This window comes from Pseudophryne corroboree, chromosome 10, assembly GCF_028390025.1.
Source record: "Pseudophryne corroboree isolate aPseCor3 chromosome 10, aPseCor3.hap2, whole genome shotgun sequence".
In the NCBI taxonomy this organism is placed as follows: Eukaryota; Metazoa; Chordata; class Amphibia; order Anura; family Myobatrachidae; genus Pseudophryne; species Pseudophryne corroboree.
In genome coordinates, this window is record NC_086453.1 from 142,750,704 (window position 1) to 142,773,949 (window position 23,246).

The 23,246-nt window shown below is 48.6% G+C and overlaps 1 protein-coding gene across 3 annotated transcripts in view; it reads left to right on the forward strand.

Annotated features, from left to right (window-relative positions):
• Positions 1-23,246, forward strand: part of DNAAF3 (dynein axonemal assembly factor 3) — a 131,511-nt gene that overhangs the window by 102,667 nt on the left and 5,598 nt on the right. For all 3 annotated transcript variants that reach the window (XM_063942829.1, XM_063942830.1, XM_063942828.1), the window contains exons 8-10: positions 652-774; positions 22,680-22,899; positions 22,989-23,103. In XM_063942829.1, the coding sequence (XP_063798899.1) occupies positions 652-774; positions 22,680-22,899; positions 22,989-23,103 (458 nt within the window). The remainder of the gene's footprint in view (positions 1-651; positions 775-22,679; positions 22,900-22,988; positions 23,104-23,246) is intronic.

Genomic DNA, 23,246 nt, shown 5'->3' on the forward strand with positions numbered 1-23,246 from the left:
TCTCTATCTGTCCCTGGCTAACTAACCTTTGTATGAAGTTCTTGATCGCTTCGGCCGGCTGGTTCCCTTGATGTTTCTGACGGACAGTACTTCACTGTGCGCTCGTTGAAAGCGGCGGCACTGTTCTTTGAAGTCACTTCCCTCTGTCTCCACTGCATGCACGGCTTTGCTAGGCGGCCAACGCGTTTCGGCTATGTCCAGCCCTTTGTCTAGATCCTAGACAAAGGGCTGGACTTAGCCCGAAACGCATTGGACGCCTAGCAAAGCCGTGCATGTAGTGGAGACGGAGGGAAGTGACTTCAAAGAACAGCGCCGCCGCCGCAGCTTTCAACGAGCGCGCGGTGAAGTACATAAACATTGCACAACTTATCATTTAAGCGCTCCCTAGCATCATTCATTATTATTATTATCTATTTTATAGGAGCTGCTGAAATAAACATAACAATAGCGCAGTATTAACCATCATTCATATTAAGGAACTGGTTGTAGTTTGTTGCAGCAAAGGCATTAGCCGTAATTATCTGGATAGCCTGCTTCTTAGAATTTGAGTTCCAGGATGTTTTATAAATGTCTAACAAGTATAAGATATTACTGTACTATCAAGTTTTATATTTACTTTAATGCTTTAAAAAAAATGTATTTGTATCTTAGAAAAGCGGGAAGGTACGGGCTCGAGGTTACTGGGGAGACATTACTACCAGTCCTTACATAGCATATGGAATAGAGACTGAAGAGAAGAGCATGTTGAAAACGGCTAATGGCGTGCCTACAAAGGTATATACAAATTTGTTCAATACACAAAATTACATGCATCTCTGTTTTGTTACAATGCCATATTGACTAAAGGGAGTCTTACCTGAAGGCATAACTAGCCCTGTGCTCTTTGAGCCTTAAAACCAAATTGCCACTTTAAATCTAATTACTATATTGCCAAAATTACATCGGTTCTCAACTTATAGGCGAGTACATTTGGGTTTTAGAGTTATGATACATAGAGCCTGATTCATAGGTGTACATTAATCGTGCATCTTCGTATGCAATGGATCTGAGAAGGTATGCAAATGTTGCGGCCACCGTCTCTTGTACAAAGACGCACAATGGTCACAGCAACCTTATGGTCGCTCAGAATGTCCCCCACAAGTAAGACTCCAGGGCCAGAACCACTGTGTAAGTAGACTCATTTGCTGGCTGAGATTTGCCCCCGAAATAGTCGCGACATGCCTGTGTTTGATTCACCACACGCCCAATACTTCTGCATCCTAATCCATACTACGAGTGCAATCAGAAAACCACCATGACACGTGCAGTAGCAAAAACATTGGCCAGCTACGCAAACATCTGCTTCACATCCACCGCTGAATTAGGCTTAGAACATATTGCTATTAGTAGAGAGGCAGGAGGCATTTGTCCAAATTGACGTTGGCAAGCTTTTCCCACTAAATTTCGCCCTTAGATTTTGTTGGCACTCAGTACCTTGTATTTTACTGTTACCTATGAGGCATTTATACAATTTTTTTTTTTCCCCTCTTTAGGATGGGGGTACAGTGTCTTATTTGTTTTCCTCTTATGTGTAGATTGTCATACACCACCGACTAGCAACCTCTCCATTAATATTGGCAGTGGTCACAGACAGACCCTGCAGTAGTGGATCTAAACAATGACCCTAAATATTATACCAGCCAAAATTCTATAACCTGCAAATACCAGCAGGAACTTGTTAAGACTTCTGTCTCCTAGAATCTCACAAGGGAGTGTTTGTTTTGTTTGTTTGTTTGTTTGTTTGTTTGTTTTGTTTTTTTATTTAGTTTTTTTTGTCAAATTTACACAGAACTTTGCTTCTTTATTACATGCCCCTTTTATATTACTACTATAGCAGTTTGGAGGCTCCCTGTCAGTCATTGCTCTGCTTAGCGGTGAATAGCATGCACACAGCATCTATTCACAGGAGACAGAGGGTCTGGGGGCATGCCAGTATCTCATGCTGTGCTGGTCATGACGGAAAACGGGGACATGGCTTGGGGTCGTGGCATTCCCGCAAAGCCATGCTCCATTTTCCCCACTACACATGCTCTTTTCGGGAGCGCGCGTATCCGACTGCACAAGAAGTCCTGTCTCCATCTTTCAGAATGTTGGGAGGTATATGTTTGTTTATATGCTGTATGTGTAGATAAATAATATGGGGGGGAACGGCCCAGCCTCTTGAAGGGTTAATGGTCCTGTTCCCCGCTGACAGGACACTGAGCTCCTGAGGGACCTTTTCGCAAGCCCATCACGGCAAGCATACAGTTCCGCAGCACGCCGCCACCCCTAACAAAACCAGAAGAATGAAGAGTGGTGAGTACTGAGCCGGCGTCCCGGCTAGCCATTATGGCGGCATGTGGGTATGGAGACGCACGTCTTCTAAACAGGGCGGAATGCGTCTCACAGTGCACAACTGCGTCCCTGTACACTGTACCCATACTGGCACAACAGCCTTAAAACGGTTTTCTCCATTTTCTGATACGTCCTAGAGGATGCTGGGGTCACTATAGAACCATGGGGTATAGATGGGATCCACAGGAGACATGGGCACTTTAAGACCTTGAAATGGTGTGAACTGGCTCCTCCCTCTATGCCCCTCCTCCAGACTCCAGTTTTAGAATTGTGCCCAGTGAGACTGGACGCACTACAGGGAGCTCTACTGAGTTTATCTGAAAAAGACTTTTGTTAGGTTTTTTATGTTCAGGGAGGCTGCTGGCAACAGTCTCCCTGCTTCGTGGGACTTAGGGGAGAGAAGTATGACCAACTTCTAGTGAGTTCAAGGGCTCTGCTTCTGGCTAAAGGACACCATTAGCTCCTGAGGGTGCTGATCGCTGGGTACGCCTTGATGCTGACTTCCGCAGCCGGCCGTCACCCCCTTACAGAGCCAGAAGTCAGAAGGCAGGTGAGTAACAGAAGGAAAGAAGACTTTTTCAGGACTGCATTTTCTGAGGTACCGCGCAGCGGGAAGACGCTGCGCGCCAAGCTCCCATACACAGCACTACAGGGGGCGGGGGTGCCCATGGCAGCTAAAAAACATCCTCATTATTCCACTGGCAAGGGGGGACATTAGTGCCACGGCACGGTCCTAACCCCCGCCAGTACAAACATCAGAAAATGCGGGACAGAAGCGCGCCATTTCCTCTCCGCAAGCTGCAGAGACGCTGGTCCTCCTCACACTGACAAGTACCAGGGGTACAAAACGGGGGGGGAGGGATGTAAATTGGTGCAATATATGTAATAGTAAAAGCGCTATAGGACTGAGGCAATTTCTGGGTGATTTCAGACCCGTTGATTTAGCGTTTGGTTGTGAGCTGGCAAATCCCCTCTGTGTCTCTCTGACAGACTTTACTGTGTGTCTGTCCCCTATATGCCCGGTCTGTCTGTGGGTGTTTGGTGCACGTGTGTCGACATGTCTGAGGCTGAAGGCTCTTCCCAGGAGGAGGCTGTATTAGGGACACAAAGGGCTGCGGGGGTGACCATGTCTGCACCGCCGACGCCTGATTGGGTAAATGTGTTGAACGCCTTGAATGCTAATGTGGCTCTTATTAGTAAGAGGCTAGATAAGTCTGAGTCTCAGACCCAGGCATGGAAGAAATCTGTGGAAGATATGTTATTGCATAGTCAGGTTCCCTCAGGGTCACAAAAACGTACCTTGGCCCAGTTGGCAGACACTGCTACCGACACGGACTCTGATTCCAGTGTCGACTATAGTGATTCCAGATTAGATCCAAAATTGGCAAAAAGCATTCAGTACATGATTGTGGCGGTTAAAGAGGTATTACATATCACTGAGGACTCGGCTGTCCCTGATAAAAAGGGTCTGTATGTATAAGGAAAGGAAACCTGAAATAACGTTTCCTCCCTCTCATGAACTGAACACGCTATTTGAAAAAGTCTGGGAAGGTCCTGACAGAGTTTCAGATTCCCAAAAGAATAACTGTAGCTTATCAGTTTCTCTCGGCGGATAGGGAAAAGTGGGAGTCACCGCCCACTGTGGACAAGGCCCTATCATGTTTGTCTAAAAAGGTGGCTCTCCCGTCACCTGACACGGCGGCCCTAAAGTATCCTGCGGATCGTAAACAAGAAACTACGTTAAAGTCCATTTATGCGACCACAGGTCTGCTACTCAGACCTGTCATTGCGTCTGCGTGGGTAAGTAGTGCTATCGAAAAGTGGGCAGACAACTTGTCTTCGGAAATAGATACCCTAGATAGGAATAGCATCCTCTTGACGCTGGGTTATATCAAGGACACTGCAGCATACCTTAAGGAAGCTGCGAGAGATATTGGTCTTTTGGGATCAAAGGCCAATGCCATGACAGTCTCAGCTAGGCGAGCGTTGTGGATTCACCAATGGAATGCTGATGCTGATTCCAAGAAAAGTATGGAATCTCTACCATATAAAGGTAAGGCCTTATTTGGCGACGGCCTTGATGATTTGGGATCTACAGCTACCGCCGGTAAGTCATCCTTTTTGCCTTATGTTCCTCCACAACAAAAGAAAACGCACCACTATCAGATGCAGTCCTTTCGGCCCAATAAATACAGAAAGGGCCGAGGTTCTTCCTTCCTTGCTACTAGAGGAAGGGGAAGAGGTAAATGATTACCAGCCTTGTCAAGCTCCCAGGAGCAGAAGTCCTCCCAGGCTTCTGCCAATTCCACCGCATGACGTTGGGGCTCCTATGCGGGAGTCCGCACCGGTGGGTGCACGTCTAAAACTCTTCAGTTCGTTTTGGGTTCGTTCGGACCTAGACCCATGGCTTTTACAAACTATCCCAAGGGTACAAGCTGGAGTTTCAAGACATTCCCCCTCGCTGTTTTTTCAAATTGGCCTTACCAGCTTCTCTTCCGGACAGGGAGGTAGTTTGCGACGCAATACAAAAGTTGTGTCAAAATCAAGTTATCGTCGGGGTTCCCCAGTCACAACAGGGAGAGTTTTTATTCGAGCCTGTTTGTGGTCCCGAAGCCGGACGGCTCGGTCAGACCAATCCTAAACCTGAAATCCCTAATTACTTCCTAAAGAAATTCAAATTCAAGATGGAGTCTCTCCGAGCAGTGATCTCCAGTCTGGAGGAAGGGGATTTTATGGTGTCAGTGGACATAAAGGATGCCTACTTACATGTTCCTATTTATCCTCCACATCAGGCTTACCTGAGGTTTGCGATTCAGGATTGTCATTACCAATTTCAAACGTTGCCGTTTGGTCTGTCCACGGCTCCGAGGATTTTCACCAAAGTGATGGCAGAGATGATGGTTCTCCTTCGTAAGCAAGGAGTCACGATTATCCCGTACTTGGATGATCTCCTGATAAAGGCGAGATCCAGGGACTAGTTGGTGCAAAACGTTGCACTCTCCGTGACAGTTCTTCAGCAACATGGTTGGCTCCTAAACTTGCCAAAATCACAGTTGATTCCGACGACGTGGTTGTCGTTTTTGAGAATATTGGACACAGAACTACAGAGAGTCTATCTTCCAGTGGAAAAGGCTCTGGAACTTCAAAGTCTGGTCAAACAAATTCTGAAACCAGCAAGAGTGTCAATCCATCAATGCATTCGGTTGCTGGGGAAGATGGTTGCGCCTACAAGGCCATTCCGTTTGGCAGGTTCCATGCCAGAGTATTCCAGTGGGACCTGTTGGACAAGTGGTCCGGGTCCCACCTACACATGCACCGGAGGATAATCCTGTCTTCCCAGACCAGGGTATCACTCCTGTGGTGGCTGCACAGCTCTCACCTCCTAGAGGGGCGCAGGTTCGGGATACAGGACTGGATCCTAGTGACCACGGATGCAAGCCTCCGAGGCTGGGGGGCAGTCACAATGGGAGAAAACTTCCAAGGAATATGGTCAAGTCAGGAAACTTGTCTCCACATAAATGTTATGGAGTTGAGGGCCATTTACAACGGCCTTCTGCAAGCGGAACATCTTCTTCGAAATCTGCCTGTACTGATCCAGTCGGACAATGTAACAGCAGTAGCGTACATAAACAGTCAGGGCGCAACGAAAAGCAGAGCAGCAATGGCAGAAGCCACAAGGATACAAGCGCTCTGTAAGCGATCTTCATTCCAGGAGTGGACAACTGGGAAGTAGACTTCCTCAGCAGACACGATCTCCATCCAGGAGAGTGGGCCCTCCACCAAGAAGTCTTTGCAAAGGTGTCAGGAAATTGGGGAGTTCCTCAAGTAGACATGATGGCATCTCGTCTCAACAAGATGGTTCAGAGATATTGTTCCAGGTCAAGGGACCCTCAAGCAATTGCAGTGGATGCTCTGGTGACACCGTGGGTGTTTCAGTCGGTGTATGTATTCCCTCCACTTTCTTTCATTCCAAAAGATCATAAGAAGAACAAGAATCCGGGCGATCCTCATTGTCCCAGACTGGCCAAGGAGGGCTTGGTATCCAGATCTCCAGGAATTACTCATCGGAGATCCCTGACCTCTTCCTCTGCGCGAGGACCTGTTACAACAGGGGCCGTGCGTGTTTCAGGACTTACCGTGGCTACGTTTGACGGCATGGCAGTGGAGCGCAAAATCCTAGCCCGTAAGGGTATTCCCAGGGAAGTCATTCCCACACTTATTCAGGCCAGAAAAGGGGTAACGTCTAAACATTACCACCGTATTTGGAGGAAATATGTTTCTTGGTGTGAATCCAAGGGGGCTCCTACGGAAGAGTTTTGGCTAGGACGTTTTCTCCATTTTCTACAAGCAGGCGTGGATGCAGGCCTAAAATTGGGCTCAATTAAGGTACAGATTTCAGCCTTATCGGTTTTCTTTCAGAAACAATTGGCCTCCCATCCAGAAGTTCAGACTTTCGTGAAAGGCGTGTTGCACATCCAACCTCCATTTGTGCCTCCAGTGGCACCATGGGATCTTAATGTGGTGTTGCAGTTCCTTCAATCACATTGGTTTGAACCTTTATGGAAGGTGGAGTTGAAATTCCTCACTTGGAAAGTAGTCATCCTGTTGGCCTTGGCATCTGCAAGGCGGGTGTCTGAGTTGGCGGCCTTGTCTCACAAGAGCCCTTATTTGATCTTCCATGAAGATAGAGCTGAATTGAGGACACGTCAACAATTTCTACCGAAGGTGGTTTCCTCTTTCCACATGAACCAACCTAGTGTGGTGCCTGTGGCTACGGACACTTTCGCTGAGTCAAAATCACTGGATGTGGTCAGAGCTTTGAAGATTTATGTCGCCAGAACGGATCAGATTAAGAAAACAGAGGCGGTTTGTCCTGTATGCTCCCAACAAGGTTGGGTGTCCTGCTTCCAAGCAGACCATTGCACGCTGGATCTGTAACACGATTCAGCAGGCTCATTCCACGGCTGGATTGCCGTTACCGGAATTGGTGAAGGCCCATTCTACTAGAAAGGTGGGCTCATCCTGGGCGGCTGCCCGGGGATCTCGGCATTGCAACTTGGCCGAGCAGCTACTTGGTCGGGGTCAAACACATTTTGCAAACTTCTACAAGTTTGACACCTTGGCCGATGAAGACCTTAAGTTCGGTCAATCGGTGCAGCAGAGTCATCCGCACTCTCCCGCCCGTTCTAGAGCTTTGGTATAACCCCATGGTTCTATGGTGACCCCAGCATCCTCTAGGACTTCTGAGAAAATAGGATTTACCAGTAGGTATTAAAATCCTTTCTCTCTTTTCTCACCCGTCCCAGTGCATACTGTATCTGCAGTTATTAGTTGTGGTTACACACATGTTGTGTTGCGTTTATTGTCAGCATGTTGCTGCAATTGTTCATGCCGTTGGCTTGTGTTCTGTTGAATGCCACGTTGTGCGGCATGCTTGAGGTGTGAGCTGGTATGAATCTCACCTTAGTTTAACAATAAATCGTTTCCTCGAAATGTCCATCTCCCTGGGCACACTTTCTATAACTGGAGTCTGGAGTAGGGGCATAGAGGGAAGAGCCAGTTCACACCCTTTCAAAGTCTTAAAGTGCCCATGTCTCCTGCGGATCCCGTCTATACCCCATGGTTCTATGGTGACCGCATAATCCTCTACGGACTAAGAGAAAAGGATTTACCTGTAGGTATTAAAATCCTATTTTAAGCACCAGATTCCTCAGCCAGTATTAAAAAAGCGGGAAGACCGCGCGCCATTCAAGGGGCGGGGCTTTACTATGAGCGGATCCAGCAGCTCACCAGCTCCATTTTTCCTCTGCAGTGGACACAGACGCTGACTAACAGGGACGCGCAGCTCCTCCAGTGTGACTCCAAATTTCCTCATAGCAAGGGGGAGCGATTTCTAGTGTACTAAGTCCCCTATCAGTCTGCGACCGTGATAAGCTTGGCATTGGCGATAAGGGTGCGGTGGGGGCTGGCTCCAAACATCTGTGTCTTCCTGAAGGGCTCTTTGTGGGTTAATTGTGCTTAACCTTTCGTGTGTGCGTGTGTGTGTGTGTGTGTGCTGTTACATTATGTCAGGCAAAGAGTGTGTATTTTGTACCGCAGAGCGTTCCTCTTCACCAGGGGGCTCACTACTGGGTACTCGGGGTTCACAGACTAGCGGGGCTGAACCGGAATGGGTTAATTCTGTTAAGGGAATGATCTCAACCCTTTCTACAAATGTGTCCCGCAATGAGAAAGAGACGCAATACTTAAAACAGACTGCGGATGAGTTTATGAACAGAGACTCGGTCCCCAAAACAGCGTCTCAATCCCCTCCCCTCCCATTTGTCCGCAAAAGCGATCTCTGGCCCATATCCTGCAGGCTGCTCTAATCTTTTTTCCTTTTCCTCTGGAGGATAGGAAAACATGGGGAAAATCCACCGATAGTGAACACATCAGTCTCTAGGCTGTCACGTAAAATTGTATTGCCTGTTCCTGGTGTAGCCTCCCTGAAAGACGCAGCTGATCGTAAAATTGTGACTACACTCAAATCATTGTACACAGCTGCTGGGGTGGCCCAAAGACCCACTTTTAAATGTGCGTGGATCACTAAAGCCTTTGCAAAATGGTCAGGTAACCTAATTAAGGGGTTAGATTCCTTATCTAGGGGGGATGTTATCTTACTCCTGCAGCATATACAGGACTCTGCAAACTTTATGGTGAAAGCCATAAAGGAAATAGGCGTGCTGCATGCACCACCGCTATGGCAGTGTCGGCACACAGAGGCTTGTGTGTACGCCAGTGGACTGCTGCAACGGATTCCAGGAAAGCCGTGGAAGGCCTACCATTCACAGTAGAGGCCTTGTTCGGAGATTAATTAGACAAACGGATCTCCACAGCTACTGCTGGTAAGTCTACGTATCTTCCTTACGCTGCTTCCCCAACCAAGAAGACTTTTTCAGCTTCTAAGTTACAGTCCTTTCGGACGGCCAAGTTCAAGGGCAAATCCAGAGGTGTTTCTACGTCCTCCAGCAGCGAAAGAGGTAAGCTACGCAAACCAGCAACAGCAGGTGCTCAGGAACAGAGCTCAGGCTCTGCTTCCTCAAAGATTGCAGCATGACTGTGGACCGCAATGCCAATTCTTCAGTCAAATTCGTGCCAGGATCCCTGGGTCATAAATCTTATTTCCCAGGGCTACAGACTGGAGCTCCCACCTCACAGATTCTTCAAATCAGGCTTGCCAGTTTCACAAGAGGCAAGTATAACTTTACAACATGCCATCCAAAAACTAGTATAGACTCACATCATTGTTCCAGTTCCACCTCATCAGCTGAACAAGGGGTACTATTACAACTTGTAGTACTGAAACCGGACAGTTCGGTAAGACCAATTTTGAACCTCAAGTCGTCGAACCCGTACTTAAGAGTGTTCAAATTCAAGATGGAGTGTCTTGAGAGCGGTGATCTCAGGTCTGGAGGCGTGGGAATTCCTAGTGTCTCTGGATATCAAGGATGCGTACCTTCACATTCCGATCTGGCCGCCTCATCAGGTTTACTTATGGTTTGCACTGCAGGACTGTCACTACCAGTTCCAGGCCCTGCCATTTGGTCTCTCCACGGCACCGAGGGTGTTCACCAAGATGATGGCAGATGATGTTTCTACTCTGCAAACAGGGACTGAACATAATTCCGTACCTGGGCGATCTCCTGATTAAAGCACCATCCAGGGAAAGGTTGCTGGACAGCATTGCTCTCTCAACCAAACTTCTCCAGGATCATGGGTGGATTCTGAACCTTACGAAATCTCACCTAGAGCCAACACTGAGGCTCCCATTCCTGGGAATTTATTTATTTATTTATTTATTTATTAACAGTTTCTTATATAGCGCAGCATATTCCGTTGCGCTTTACAATTAGAACAACAGTAATAGAACAAAACTGGGTAAAAACAGACAGACATAGAGGTAGGAAGGCCGATGATACTGGATACGGAGTCGTAGAAGGTGTTCCTTCCGTTGGAAAAGGCATTAGTGATACAGTTGATGGTTCGGGATGTCCTGAAGCCAACCCAGATATCGGTGCATCTATGCATTCGCCTTCTGGGGAAAATGGTGGCCTCTTTCGAGGCTCTTCAATACGCAAGACCCTTCCAGTTCGATCTGTTGGACAAATGGTCCGGATCACATCTTCACATGCACCAAAAGATCCATCTGTTGCCAAGAGCCAGGATCTCCCTTCTGTGGTGGCTACAGACTTCTCACCTCGTCGAGGGTCGAAGGTTCGGAATTCAGAATTGGATTCTGTTAACCACAGACGCAAGCCTCGGAGGTTGGGAAGCAGTCACTCAGGGGGTGCAGTTTCAAGGTAGATGGTCCAGTCAGGAAGTCGTCCTTCCAATCAACATTCTGGAACTCGGGGCCATATACAGTGCCCTTCTGCAGGCCTTGCATCTTCAAGATCAGGCCATTCAGGTCCAGTCGGTCAATGTGACGGCAGTAACGTATATAAACCGACAGGGCAGAACGAAAAGCAGAGCAGCAATGTCAGAGGTGTCAAGAATTCTCCTCTGGGCAGAGAGAAAAACTGTGGTGTTGTCTATTCCCAGAATGAATACCGCTGACAACTGGGAAGCAGACTTCCTCAGCAGACACGACCTGCACCTTGGTGAGTGGGGCCTTCACCCGGAGGTGTTAAGGTGCTTGACAAGTCGATGGGGATATCCACAGATCGACATGATGGCCTCTTGTCTCAACAAGAAGCTCAAGCGATATTGTTCCAGGTCGAGAGACCCACAGGCGGTGGCGGTTAACGCCCTGACGACTCCATGGGTCTATCAGAGGATGTACGTGTTTCCGCCACTTCCTCTGATCCCAAGAATTCTAAAGAGCATAAAAAGGGAAAAAGTTCAAGCAATTCTAATTGCTCCGGACTGGCCAAGAAGGGTCTGTTACGTGGACCTTCTGGAGATGCTCCTCGAAGATCCGTGGCCTCTTCCTCTTCGCGAGGATCTTTTGCAACAGGGGCAGTTTGTCTACCAGGACTTATCGCGGCTACGTTTGACAGCATGGAAGTTGAACGGCTGATTCTAGCCAGGAGAGGTATCCCTAACAAGGTTATCCCGACTATGATCCAAGCCAGGAAGGGGGTAACGTCTAAGCATTACCATCATGTTTGGAAGAAATACGTCTCTTGGTGTGAGAGCAGAAAATTTTCTGCTGTGGAATTCCATCTAGGATGTTTCCTGCTTTTTCTACAAGCAGGAGTGGATGTGGGCCTACGTCTGGGCTCCATAAAAGTCCAGATTTTGGCCTTGTCCATTTTCTTTCAGAAACAATTGGCTTCTCTCCCTGAGACTGTTTGTTCTTTATGATCCCAATAAGATTGGGTGTCCTGCTTCAAAGCAGACAATTGCTCGCTGGATCAGACTTACTATCCAGCATGCTTATTCCACAGCAAGTTTGCCCTGTCCAAAATCTGTACAGGCCCACTCTACTAGGTCGGTGGGTTCTTCCTGGGCGGCTGCCCGGGGTGTCTCGGCTTTACAGCTCTGCCGAGCAGCTACTTAGTCAGGTTCGAACACGTTTGCTAAGTTTTACAAGTTCTATACTTTGGCCTCTGAAGACCTTCAGTTTGATCAATCCGTTCTGCTGGAACCTCAGCACTCTCCAACTCGGTTTGGGAGCTTTAATACATCCCCATGGTACTAAATGGACCCCAGTATCCTCTAGGACGTAAGAGAAAATAGGATTTTAATTACCTACCGGTAAATTCTTTTCTCGTAGTCCGTAGAGGATACTGAGTGCCCGCCCAGTGCTTCGTTCTTCCTGCACGGTTACTTGGTTAAGTAATGTTGGTTCAGCCGTTGCTGTTCCTGTTTTAAGTTTGGTTAGTTTGGCTTTCCTCGTTCACGTGTGTGTGTGTGTGTGTGTGTGTGTGTGTGTGTGTGTGTGTGTGTGTGTGTGTGCTGGTTCGGAATCTTACCACTATCCTCATCTATCCTTCTCTCGAAGCATGTCCGTCTCCTCAGGCGGAGTTTCCTAGACTGTCTGTTAGGAGAGGCACAGAGGGAGGAGCCAGCCCACACTATCACATTTTTAAAGTGCCCATGGCTCCTAGTGGATCTGTGTATACCCCATGGTACTAAATGGACCCCAGTATGCTCTACGGACTACGAGAAAAGGATTTACCAGTAGTTAATTAAAATCCTATTTTTAATCCTCGAGTCCTGCCGATGATCCCTACCGCCGTTGAGCCAATGCCCACTACTGCCCCTGAGCCGATGTCTACTACTTACAAAATCACCCACCATCAACTGACCAGGGCCCCTGCCACTAATTCGCATATCAGTCCGATGCAGCTGCTGCCAATGCCTGCGGCCAGCCTGCTCATCAAACTTGTGATGAGCAGGTGGCTAATATATTGTAAATTTTTATGAAATAAAAAAAATACCTAGTCTTTGGGACTGGAAGGAGGACATGAATGCAATTTTGTTGTACAGGGCTTCCATTAACTTAATAGCGCTATGTATGCAGCACTATTAAGTTAATGGAAGTCCTGTATAAGGGTGACAGCAGTGGATGACAGGGAGAGGGTGATGCCAGGTAGAGAGTGACAGCAGTGGGTGATGCCAGGGAAAGCGTAACAGCAGTAGGTGAGAGTGTGACAGATAGAAGGAAAGGGTGATGGGGACAGGCAGTGAATGACACTTATATTGCTATTTACTTACCTGGTCCAGGGTCTAGAACTGCATCGTGGCTCCTCCTTTGATGTTAACTCCGGGGGTCGCCGGTGGAAATTGCAGCCAGGAATCCAGGGTCGGAGATAGAGTGAAAAAAGAGGGGATGAGCGGGGATCGTGGCCTCTCCTCCCCTCTCTGGCCGTACTGCACTAGGTGACAGCTGCAGCTCATGATTTTAGTTACTGGTCGCGGAGTCTGGCAGAGTAGGCCAGAGATGGGCAGTGAAAGTGAGGTGGAGGTGGGCGCAAGGTACGGGACTGGGCAGAGCCAGCACCGACTATTTTGATGCCCTAGGCCAGGGGTGTCAAACACAAGGCCCGCGGGCCAAATCCGGCCCGCCAGACCTCGTCTGATGGCCCGCGGTGCCGCCGCCAGCCTTGCAGCCTCCCCTTTTTTTTTTTTCAATGAATTTACTCCGTGCCTGCACGGAGTAAATTCATTTTAAAAATGGCTCAAGTTAAAAAAAAAAAAAAAAAAAATTTACTTACCTTCCGGGACCTGGCCCGACTTCTTCCTGCCCCGCACTGCTCCCTGGGTGTCGGACGTGACGTCATCACGTGACGTCCGCCCGACATCTCCAGGGATCAGAGGAGCGCGCGGACGCCGCGGAGAGGAGCAAGAAGAAAGAAGTAAAAGAAAGAAAGAAGTAAAAGGTAAGTAAAGTAAATGGAGGGGGCAGATGGCTGGGCACTATAAAAGGGGGCAGATGGCTGGGCACTATAAAAGGGGGCACATGGCTGGGCACTATAAAAGGGGGCAGATGGCTGGGCACTATAAAAGGGGGCAGATGGCTGGGCACTATAAAAGGGGGCACATGGCTTACTTACATTATTACAAAAAACAGTAATAATTGAATGCAGTGACATTAATTTATGATAATAAAGAGTGGACACATAGACCTACAGATACAACCGGCCCTTTGATGGGGACCAAACTGTTGATGCGGCCCCCGATGAATTTGAGTTTGACACCCCTGCCCTAGGCAATATTCTGGCTGGTGCGCCCCCTCCCCCTGGAGATAGTGGGTGACTGGAATCGCAGGGGTGACACGGAGATAGTGGGTGACTGGCGACGCAGGGGTGACAGGGAGATAGTGGGTGACTGGCGACGCAGGGGAGACAGGGAGATAGTGGGTGACTGGCGGCGCAGGGGTGACAGGGAGATAGTGGGTGACTGGCTACGCAGGGGTGACAGGGAGATAGTGGGTGACTGGCGACGCAGGGGAGACATGGAGATAGTGGGTGACTGGCGACGCAGGGGAGACATGGAGATAGTGGGTGACTGGCGACGCAGGGGAGACATGGAGATAGTGGGTGACAGGGAGATAGTGGGTGACTGGCGACGTAGGGCTGACACGGAGGTAGTGGGTGACTGTCGGCGCAGGGGTGACAGGGAGATAGTGGGTGATTGGCGATGCAGGGGTGACGGGGAGATAGTGGGTGATGGCAACGCAGGGCTGACAGGGAGATAGTGAGTGACTGGTGACACAGGGGTGACAGAGATAGTGGGTGACTGGCGACGCAGGGGTGACAGGGAGATAGTGGGTGACTGGCGACGCAGGGGTGACAGGGAGATAGTGGGTGACTGGCGACGCAGGGAAGACATGGAGATAGTGGGTGACTGGCGACGCAGCGGTGACAGGGAGATAGTGGGTGATTGGCGATGCAGGGGTGACAGGGAGATAGTGGGTGACTGGCGATGTAGGGCTGACACGGTGGTAGTGGATGACTGGCGACGCAGGGGTGACGGAGATAATGGGTGACGGCAACGCAGGGATGACAGGGAGATAGTGGGTGACTGGCGATGCAGGGGTGACTGGGAGATAGTGGGTGACTGGCGACACAGGGGAGACGGAGATAGTGGGTGACTGGCGACGCAGGGGTGACACGGAGATAGTGGTTGACTGGCAACGCAGGGGTGACAGGGAGATAGTGGGTAACATGATTAGGGTGACAGGAAGACATTGGGTGACATGATTAGGGTGATAGGGAGATAGTGGGTGATGGAGGTACTGGGTGACAGGGTACAGCCAGGCTCCTCGAACAACACCCCCCCCCCCCCAATCACAGGGGGTGTCCTAGCAGCACAGACAGCCACCCACCCCCACAAGTCACGGAGGATGTCTCAATCTACAGAAGCAGCTGCCCCCTCCGCCCGCTGTCACAAGAGGATGAAAGTCAGCGGCATAGGCACAGCCAGCCCCCTCACCTGTCCAGGCTCAGCAGGTCCGGATCCCCGCACACCATTCACCGCCGCGCGGGGAGAGTGAGTCCAGTCTGCCACCAGCCCCGGGAAGCTCTCGCCTACGAGCAGGGCTCAAGGAGGCGGAGCTCTTCGGCCTCCGTGCATGCTGCTGTGTAACTGGCAGCGCAGCGGCAGCAATAAGGTGCGGAATGGGCTGGAGGGCGGGTGGTCAGACAGGGACGGCCACGTGGCCGTGCCATATACTATTGTAAATAGTGTATGAATTTAAAAAAAAAAGATGACCGGGTTGACACCTGCCTTGATTTAACCCCCCCCCCCCCCTCCCCTGTCACTGCCCAATCACATCTTCCTCAGTGACTGGGGCGTGCTTTCATATGGGCTGAATGCACGCCCCTGTCAAAGAGGCACTTGTTCTAGTGCCGCTTTCTGTGAATTTTTGAATGGGCTTTTACTGCCCGATGTTTAGCCCCGCCCCCCGCTTCCACTCTTTTACAACGGACATCGGGAGGCACCGAGAACGGTGCCTCCAAAACACTATTTTAACATTTTTTTTTACAAAGGTACAAATACTTAAAATAATATAAAGGCCAAAGCAGATACTTATGACACAGACTATGTGTCATAAGTATCTTCTTTGTATTATTTTAATCATTAATGACAGGGGAGGCACTGCCTCCCCTGACTGCACGTCCCTGGTATGGACGGGTCTACTAGGAGCCATGGGAAACTGATAGTGTGCGCTGGCTTCTCCCTCTATGCCCCTCCCACCAGTCTCAGTTTAGAAAATGTACCTGGAGGAGCCGATCACGTCTCAGGAAGCTCCTGAAGAGTTTTCTGCATTTATTTTCTGTGTTTGTTATTGTCAGGCTGGACTGGATGGCACCAGCCTGCCTGCTTCGTGGGACTTAGGAGGGAAACCCAACCTCTCAGGGTTAATGGTCCCGTTCCCCGCTGACAGGACACTAGCTCCTGAGGGAACTATTCACCAGCCCCACGGCGAGCGTACATTCCCGCAGCACTCCGCCACCCATAACAGAGCCAGAAGAATGAAGAGTGGCAAGTACTAAGCCAGCGTCCCGGTTAGCGGGTCGTTGGCCATTTTGGCGGCATGAGGGTATGGAGACTATAGCTTCTAAATGGGGCAGACTGCGTCTCCCGCTGTGTACGGACACAGACGCTGAACTACGGACACAGTACCCAGACTGGCAACATAGCCATAAAAGGATCTAGAAGGCTGTTTGAAGGACTGCCGCGCCCTAGAGAGCCGCAGTGGTGATATCTACAGGGAGTCACTCAACTCCCTTAAACAGGAATACACACAGAAAAATTGAGAGATCACGTCTGCGCTCGTCGAGATATAAACTACTTAGGGAAAGAGGTTTAAGTGTGCACAATTTCTGAAAGGAAGTTTTTCAAAGCATAAAATGTGTTACGTGGTGATGATACAGCGTCCAGGGTAAATGAATGTCCTTATTACGTCACCGTGGAGTATATTTCTCCTTCAAGGTATCTCAAACAGTCGTTCTCCGGATTTTCTCCTGTATAAGCGTCCTGGGTATCGGGATAGTTCTTATCCTCAATAGTTGGAGACACAAAGACAGGAAAAAAGAACCGCTGATATTGTGGTAGACTTGTGAAAAATGGTGGAAGTGTCTTTAAGATGAATCTTTAACGAGACGGTGAATGCTGGGTGCGTACCCGTACTCACGTGAAGGCGTGATATGTCCCTCGTGTAAAGGTATCTTTAATATTCCGACGATATTCTCCTCCTTCTCCAGACAGGATCCCTTACGGTTCTTGTCCTCGGGAGTGGAAAAAGGATTGGTTGATAGTGTAATAGGTTTTTTAAGGTGGAGTATATAAGTACTGAGAGGCAATTCACGCCTCTAAATTCACGATTTACAATAGGGGAGTGCGTACCGGTACCACCATTTTTCACAAGTCTACCACAATATCAGCGGTTCTTTTTTCCTGTCTTTGTGTCTCCAACTATTGAGGATAAGAACTATCCCGATACCCAGGACGCTTATACAGGAGAAAATCCGGAGAACGACTGTTTGAGATACCTTGAAGGAGAAATATACTCCACGGTGACGTAATAAGGACATTCATTTACCCTGGACGCTGTATCATCACCACGTAACACATTTTATGCTTTGAAAAACTTCCTTTCAGAAATTGTGCACACTTAAACCTCTTTCCCTAAGTAGTTTATATCTCGACGAGCGCAGACGTGATCTCTCAATTTTTCTGTGTGTATAGCCATAAAAGGAGTCTGTCTCCATTTTATACACAAGACACATACAGCCAGTATAAAAAAGTGCGGGAAGACCGCGTGCCATTGAAAGGGCGGGGCCTTCTCTATGAGTCGATCCAGCAGCTCACCAGCGCCATTTTTCCCTCTGCAGCTGACACAGACGCTGACTGACAGGGACGCGCAGCTTCCCCGGAGAGACTCCAGATTACCTCAGTGGTACAAGGGGGTCATAGCAGGGGGAGAGCAATTGTTGGTGTACTAAATCCCTAATCTAGGTACTTAGTCTGCGACCCTGCTAAGCTCAACATTAGCGTTAAGGGTGCCATGTGCTGGTTCCTTACTCCCTCTGTCTCTCCCTTGAAGGGCTCCTTGTAGGTTAATTGTGCATTTAACCTTTTTCTGTGTGTGTGTGTGTGTGTGTGTGTGTGTGTGTGTGTGTGTGTGTGTGTGTGTTTTGTCACTATACAGTATGTCAGGCAAAGAGCGTGTGTTTCATGTAAAGCACAGTGTTCCTCTTTCCCAGGGGGTTCACTAGTGTAGTTTCCCTTCCCAGGCTAGTGGGGCAGAACCAGCATGGCTGGACTTCATTAGGGGAATGATTTCCAAAATCTCTACTAAGTTATCTCACAATGAGAAAGAGACGCAATACTTAAGACAATCTATGACTAAGTTTATGAAAAGAGACTCTGTACCCAAACCAGTGTCTCAGTCCCCGGCCATTTGTCCGCATAAAACGCACTTTGGCCCATATCCTGCAGTCTGACTCTGATGATGAGGGGTCAGACATGGAGGAGGGTGAGGTGGGGTAGGGTACTCTGTCGCAGGGAATAGAGGCTCTTATAGAAGCTAACAGAGAAGTTCTGAATATCCCTGATAAGGTGACAGTGGAGAGTGAGGAATCTTATTTTAATATAAAGAAGAAATCCCAAGCCACTTTTCCTGTGTTAAAGGAATTAAATACCCTGTTTAAAGAACCATGGGGTAAACCTGATGGGAAATTTCAATTCCCTAAACGGTTATCATCCTTTCCTTTTCCTCCTGAGGATAGGAAAAAATGGGAAAATCCACCAATAGTGGATGCATCAGTATCCAGGCTCTCATGGAAAATTGTATTGCCTGTCCTGGGTGCAGCTTCCCTGAAAGACGCTGCTGGACGCAAGATTGAGACTACGCTCAAATCTTTATATACAGCTGCGGGGGTGGCCCAGAGAGCCACTATTGCATGTGGGTGGATTACACGAGCCATTGCTAAATGGTCGGGTATCTTAATTGAGGGGTTAGATACCTTACCTCAAGGGGAGATTGTTTTGCTCCTGCAACATATACAGGACTTTGCGAACTCTATGGTGGAAGCCATAAAAGAAATAGGCTTCCTTTATGCTACGCCAGTGGACAGCGGATGCGGACTCAAGGAAAGGCGAGGAAAGCCTACCTTTCACAGGCGAGGCCTTATTTGAAGATAAACTAGACAAATGGATCTCCAAAGCTACTGCAGGTAAGTCCACATACCTTCCTTTCGGACTGCCAATTTTAAGGGAAAGCCCAGAGGTTCTTCTACTGCCACCAAAGGCGCTGGAGGTAAACCACGCAAACCAGCAACTGCCAGTTCACAGGAACAGGGCTCAAGCTCTGCTTCCTCAAAACCTTCAGCATGACTGTGGACAGGGATGCCTGGAAGACCGGCAGGTGGGAGTCCGGCTAAAAATCTTCAGTCACATCTGGACTACATCGTGCCAGGATCCCTGGGTTATAGATCTTATTTCCCAGGGCTACGACTGGTGTTCCAGGTGCTTCCACCTCACAGATTCTTCAAATCAGGCTTACCAGTTTCACAAGAAACCAGTACTTTACAGAACGCCATTCAAAAACTGGTATAGACCCAGGTCATTGTTAAAGTTCCACCTCCTCTGCAAAACAAAGGGTACTATTCCAACTTGTTTGTAGTACAGAAACAGGACGGTTCGGTGAGTCCGATTCTGAACCGCAAGTCGTTGAACCCATACTTAAGAGTGTTCAAATTCAAGATGGAGTCTCTGAGAGCGATGATCTCCGGTCTGGAGGAGAGGGAATTCCTAGTGTCTCTGGATATCAAGGATGCGTACCTTCACATTCCAATCTGGTCTCCTCATCAGGCTTTTATCTACGATTTGCACTTGAGGATTGTCACTACCAGTTCCAGGCCCTGCCGTTTGGTCTCTCCACGGCACCGAGAGTGTTCACCAAAGTGATGGCAGAGATGATGTTTCTACTCCGCAAACAGAGAGTGAACATAATTCCGTACCTGGTCAATCTTCTTCTGATAAAGGCACCATCCAGGCAGAGGTTGTTGGACAGCATTGGCCTCTCAACCAGACGACTACTGGATCATGAGTGGATTCTGAACCTACTCACCTGGAACTGACACAGAGGATTCCTTTCCTGGGAATGATACTGGATACTGAAGTACAGAGTGTTCCTTCCCTTGGAAAAGGCTATGGTAATCCAGTCGATTTGTTCAGCCAGTCCTGAAGCCAACCTGGATCTCAGTGCATCCGTGCAGTCACCTTCTGGGGAAAATGGTGGCCTCTTACAAGGCGCTTCAGTACGGAATGTTTCATGAGAGGCCCTTCCAACTAGATTTATTGGACAAATGGTTCGGATCGCATCTTCACATGCAGCAGAGGATCAGTCTGTCGCCAAGAGCTATGATTTCCCTTCTGTGGTGGCTACAGACTTCTCACCTCGTCAAGGTTCGAGATTCAGAATTGGATTCTGCTAACCACAGACGCAAGCCTCAGAGGTTGGGGAGCAGTCACCCTGGGGGTGCAGTTTTAGGGAAGATGGTCGTCAGGAAGTCGTCCTTTCAGTAAATATATCCTGGAACTCAGAGCTATTTACAACGCCCTTCTGCAGGCCTCATCTCTACTTCGGAATCAGGCCACTCAAGTCCAGTCGGACAATGTGACGGTGGTGACAAATATAAACCGACAGGGCGGAACAAAAAGCAGAGCAGCAATGTCAGGTGTCGAGAGTTCCCCTCTGGGCAGAAAAACACACTGTGGCATTGTCGGCGGTCTTCATTCCGGGAGTAGACAACTGGGAAGCAGACTTCCTCAGCAAACACGACCTGCACCCGGGGGAGTGGGGCCTTCTTCCGGAGGTGTTTCGGTGGTTGACACGTCGGTGGGGATATCCATAAATCTACATGATGATCTCTCGACTCAGCAGGAAGCTCAAGCGGTATTGTTCCAGGTCGAGGGACCCACAAGCAGTGACGGTAGATGCTCTGACAACTCTGTGGGTCTACCAACTGATGTATGTGTTTTCTCCACTTCCTCTGATCCCAAGAATTCTAAAAAGAATAAAAAGGGAAAAGGTTCAAGGAATCCTCATTGCTCCGGACTGGCCACGAAGGGCCTGGTATGCGAATCTTCTCAAGATGCTGCTCGAATATCCGTGGCCTCTACCTCTTCGCGAGGATCTTCTGCAACAGGGCCCGTTCGTATATCAAGAGTTACCGCGGCTACGTTTGACGGCAGGGAAGTTGAAAGGCTGATTCAAGCCAGGAGAGGGATTCCTGACAAGGTCATCCCGACTATGACCCAAGTCAGGAAGGTGGTAACGTCTAAGCATTACAATCGTATAAGGACGAAATATGTCTCTTGGTGTGAGAGCAGACAATATTCTGCGGTGGAATTTTATCTGGGACGTTTCCTGCTCTTTCTGCAGACGGGAGTGGATGTGGGCCTACATCTAGGCTCCATAAAAGTCCAGATTTCTGCCTTGTCTATTTTCTTTCAGAAACAATTGGCTTCTCTACCTGAAGTCCAGACGTTTTTGAAAGGTGTTATGCACATCCAACCTCCCTTGGGATCTCAATTTGGTGGTGGAGTTCCTCCAATCGGACTGGTTTGACCCATTACAGGAGGTTGACGTAAAGCACCTTACGTGGAAGACTGTCACACTGTTGACCTTGGCTTCAGCAAGACGCGTGTCCGAGCTGGGGTCATTGTCTCACAAGAGCCCCTACTTAATTTTCCATGAGGACAGAGCTGAACTCTGAACTGGTCAGCAATTTCTTCCTAAGGTGGTGTCTGCGTTTCACATCCACCAACCAATTGTGGTTCCGGTTGTTACGGACACCTCTGCTACTTCCAAGGTCTTTGGATGTTGTGAGGGCTTTGAAGGTGTATGTAAAGAGAACCGCTCGTCACAGGAAATCTAACTCGCTGTTCGTTCTCTATGGTCCCAATAAAATTGGATGTCCTGCTTCAAAGTAGTCAGTTGCATGCTGGATCAGGCTCACTATCCAGCATGCTTATTCCACGGCAGGCTTGCCGGTTCCAAAATCTATACAGGCCCACTCTACTAGGTCGGTGGGTTCTTCTTGGGCGGCTGCCCGGGGTGTCTTGGCTTTACAGCTCTGCCGAGCAGCTACTTGGTCAGGTTCGAACACGTTTGCCAAGTTTTACACGTTCGATACCTTGGCCTCTGAGGACCTTCAATTTGGTCAATCAGTTCTGCGGGAACCTCAGCACTCTCCCACCCGGTTTGGGAGCTTTGGTACTTCCCCATGTTACTAAATGGATTCCCAGTATCCCCTAGGACGTAAGAGAAAATAGGATTTTAATTACCTACTTGTAAATCCTTTTCTAGTAGTCCGTAGGGGGTACTGGGTGCCCGCCCAGTGCTTCGTTCTTCCTGTTACGGTTACTTGGTTAAGTATTCTAGTTTGCTCAGCTGTTGCTGTTCCTGTTTCAAGTTTGGTTAGCATGGCTTTCCTCTTGTTCTTTGTGTGCTGGTTTGTAATCTCCCCACTTTCCTTATCCTTCTCTCAAAGTATGTCTGTCTCCTCGTGCACAGTTTCCTAGACGGAGTCTGGTGGGAGGGGCATAGAGGGAGGAGCCAGCGCACACTATCAATTTCTTGAAGTGCCCATGGCTCCTAGTGGACCCGTCTATACCCCATGGTACTAACTGGATTCCCAGTATCCCCTACAGACTATGAGAAGAGGATTTCCCGTTAGGTAATTAAAATCCAACTATTATTATTTTCTTATTATTACTGCTGCAGGTTATTTAAGCGTATTACTGTAATATAGGGATGTGGAAATGTTATCACATTATTGTCTTCTTCCACCTCTCACCCTCAGACAGCAGAAGATGTATCCCAGTACAATATCACATCGATGTTTCATGAGTTGGTTACTGGACAGAAATACACTTTGGCAACAACAAAAAAACAGGAGAATGGACGAGACTGTGCCTTCTCCTCTGCTGGCTGTCACAGTGAAGCCACTATACAAGAGGAGGATGAGACTGCTGGAAAAACTGATGGAAACACAGACTGTGAGAATTCCAGTAAAACCCCAAGTAATAATCCCCGTCGTTTATGGAGTAAGATGCATTAGTCTGGCACGTATTTGGTTATTGTAATATTTAGCTTTCAAACATTTTTCCAGGTTTTATCAAGATAGACAACCTGGAGATTCACTTCCTGCCTCTCAGCTGGGTGAACAGCCTACAACAGAGGAGCAAGTTCCTTAATCTTTTCAACATTGTCTATTTTTCCTGCAGGTAATATATGCTTCCCATCACCAATTAGAACAGGTCATCCTAAAGGGATGCACCTTTTGATAGCACCACACCCCTCTCTGTGACAGGGGAATTCTGCCCAAAGATATTTTCTTGTCTTTGGGTGCCATTAGATAAATCTAAGA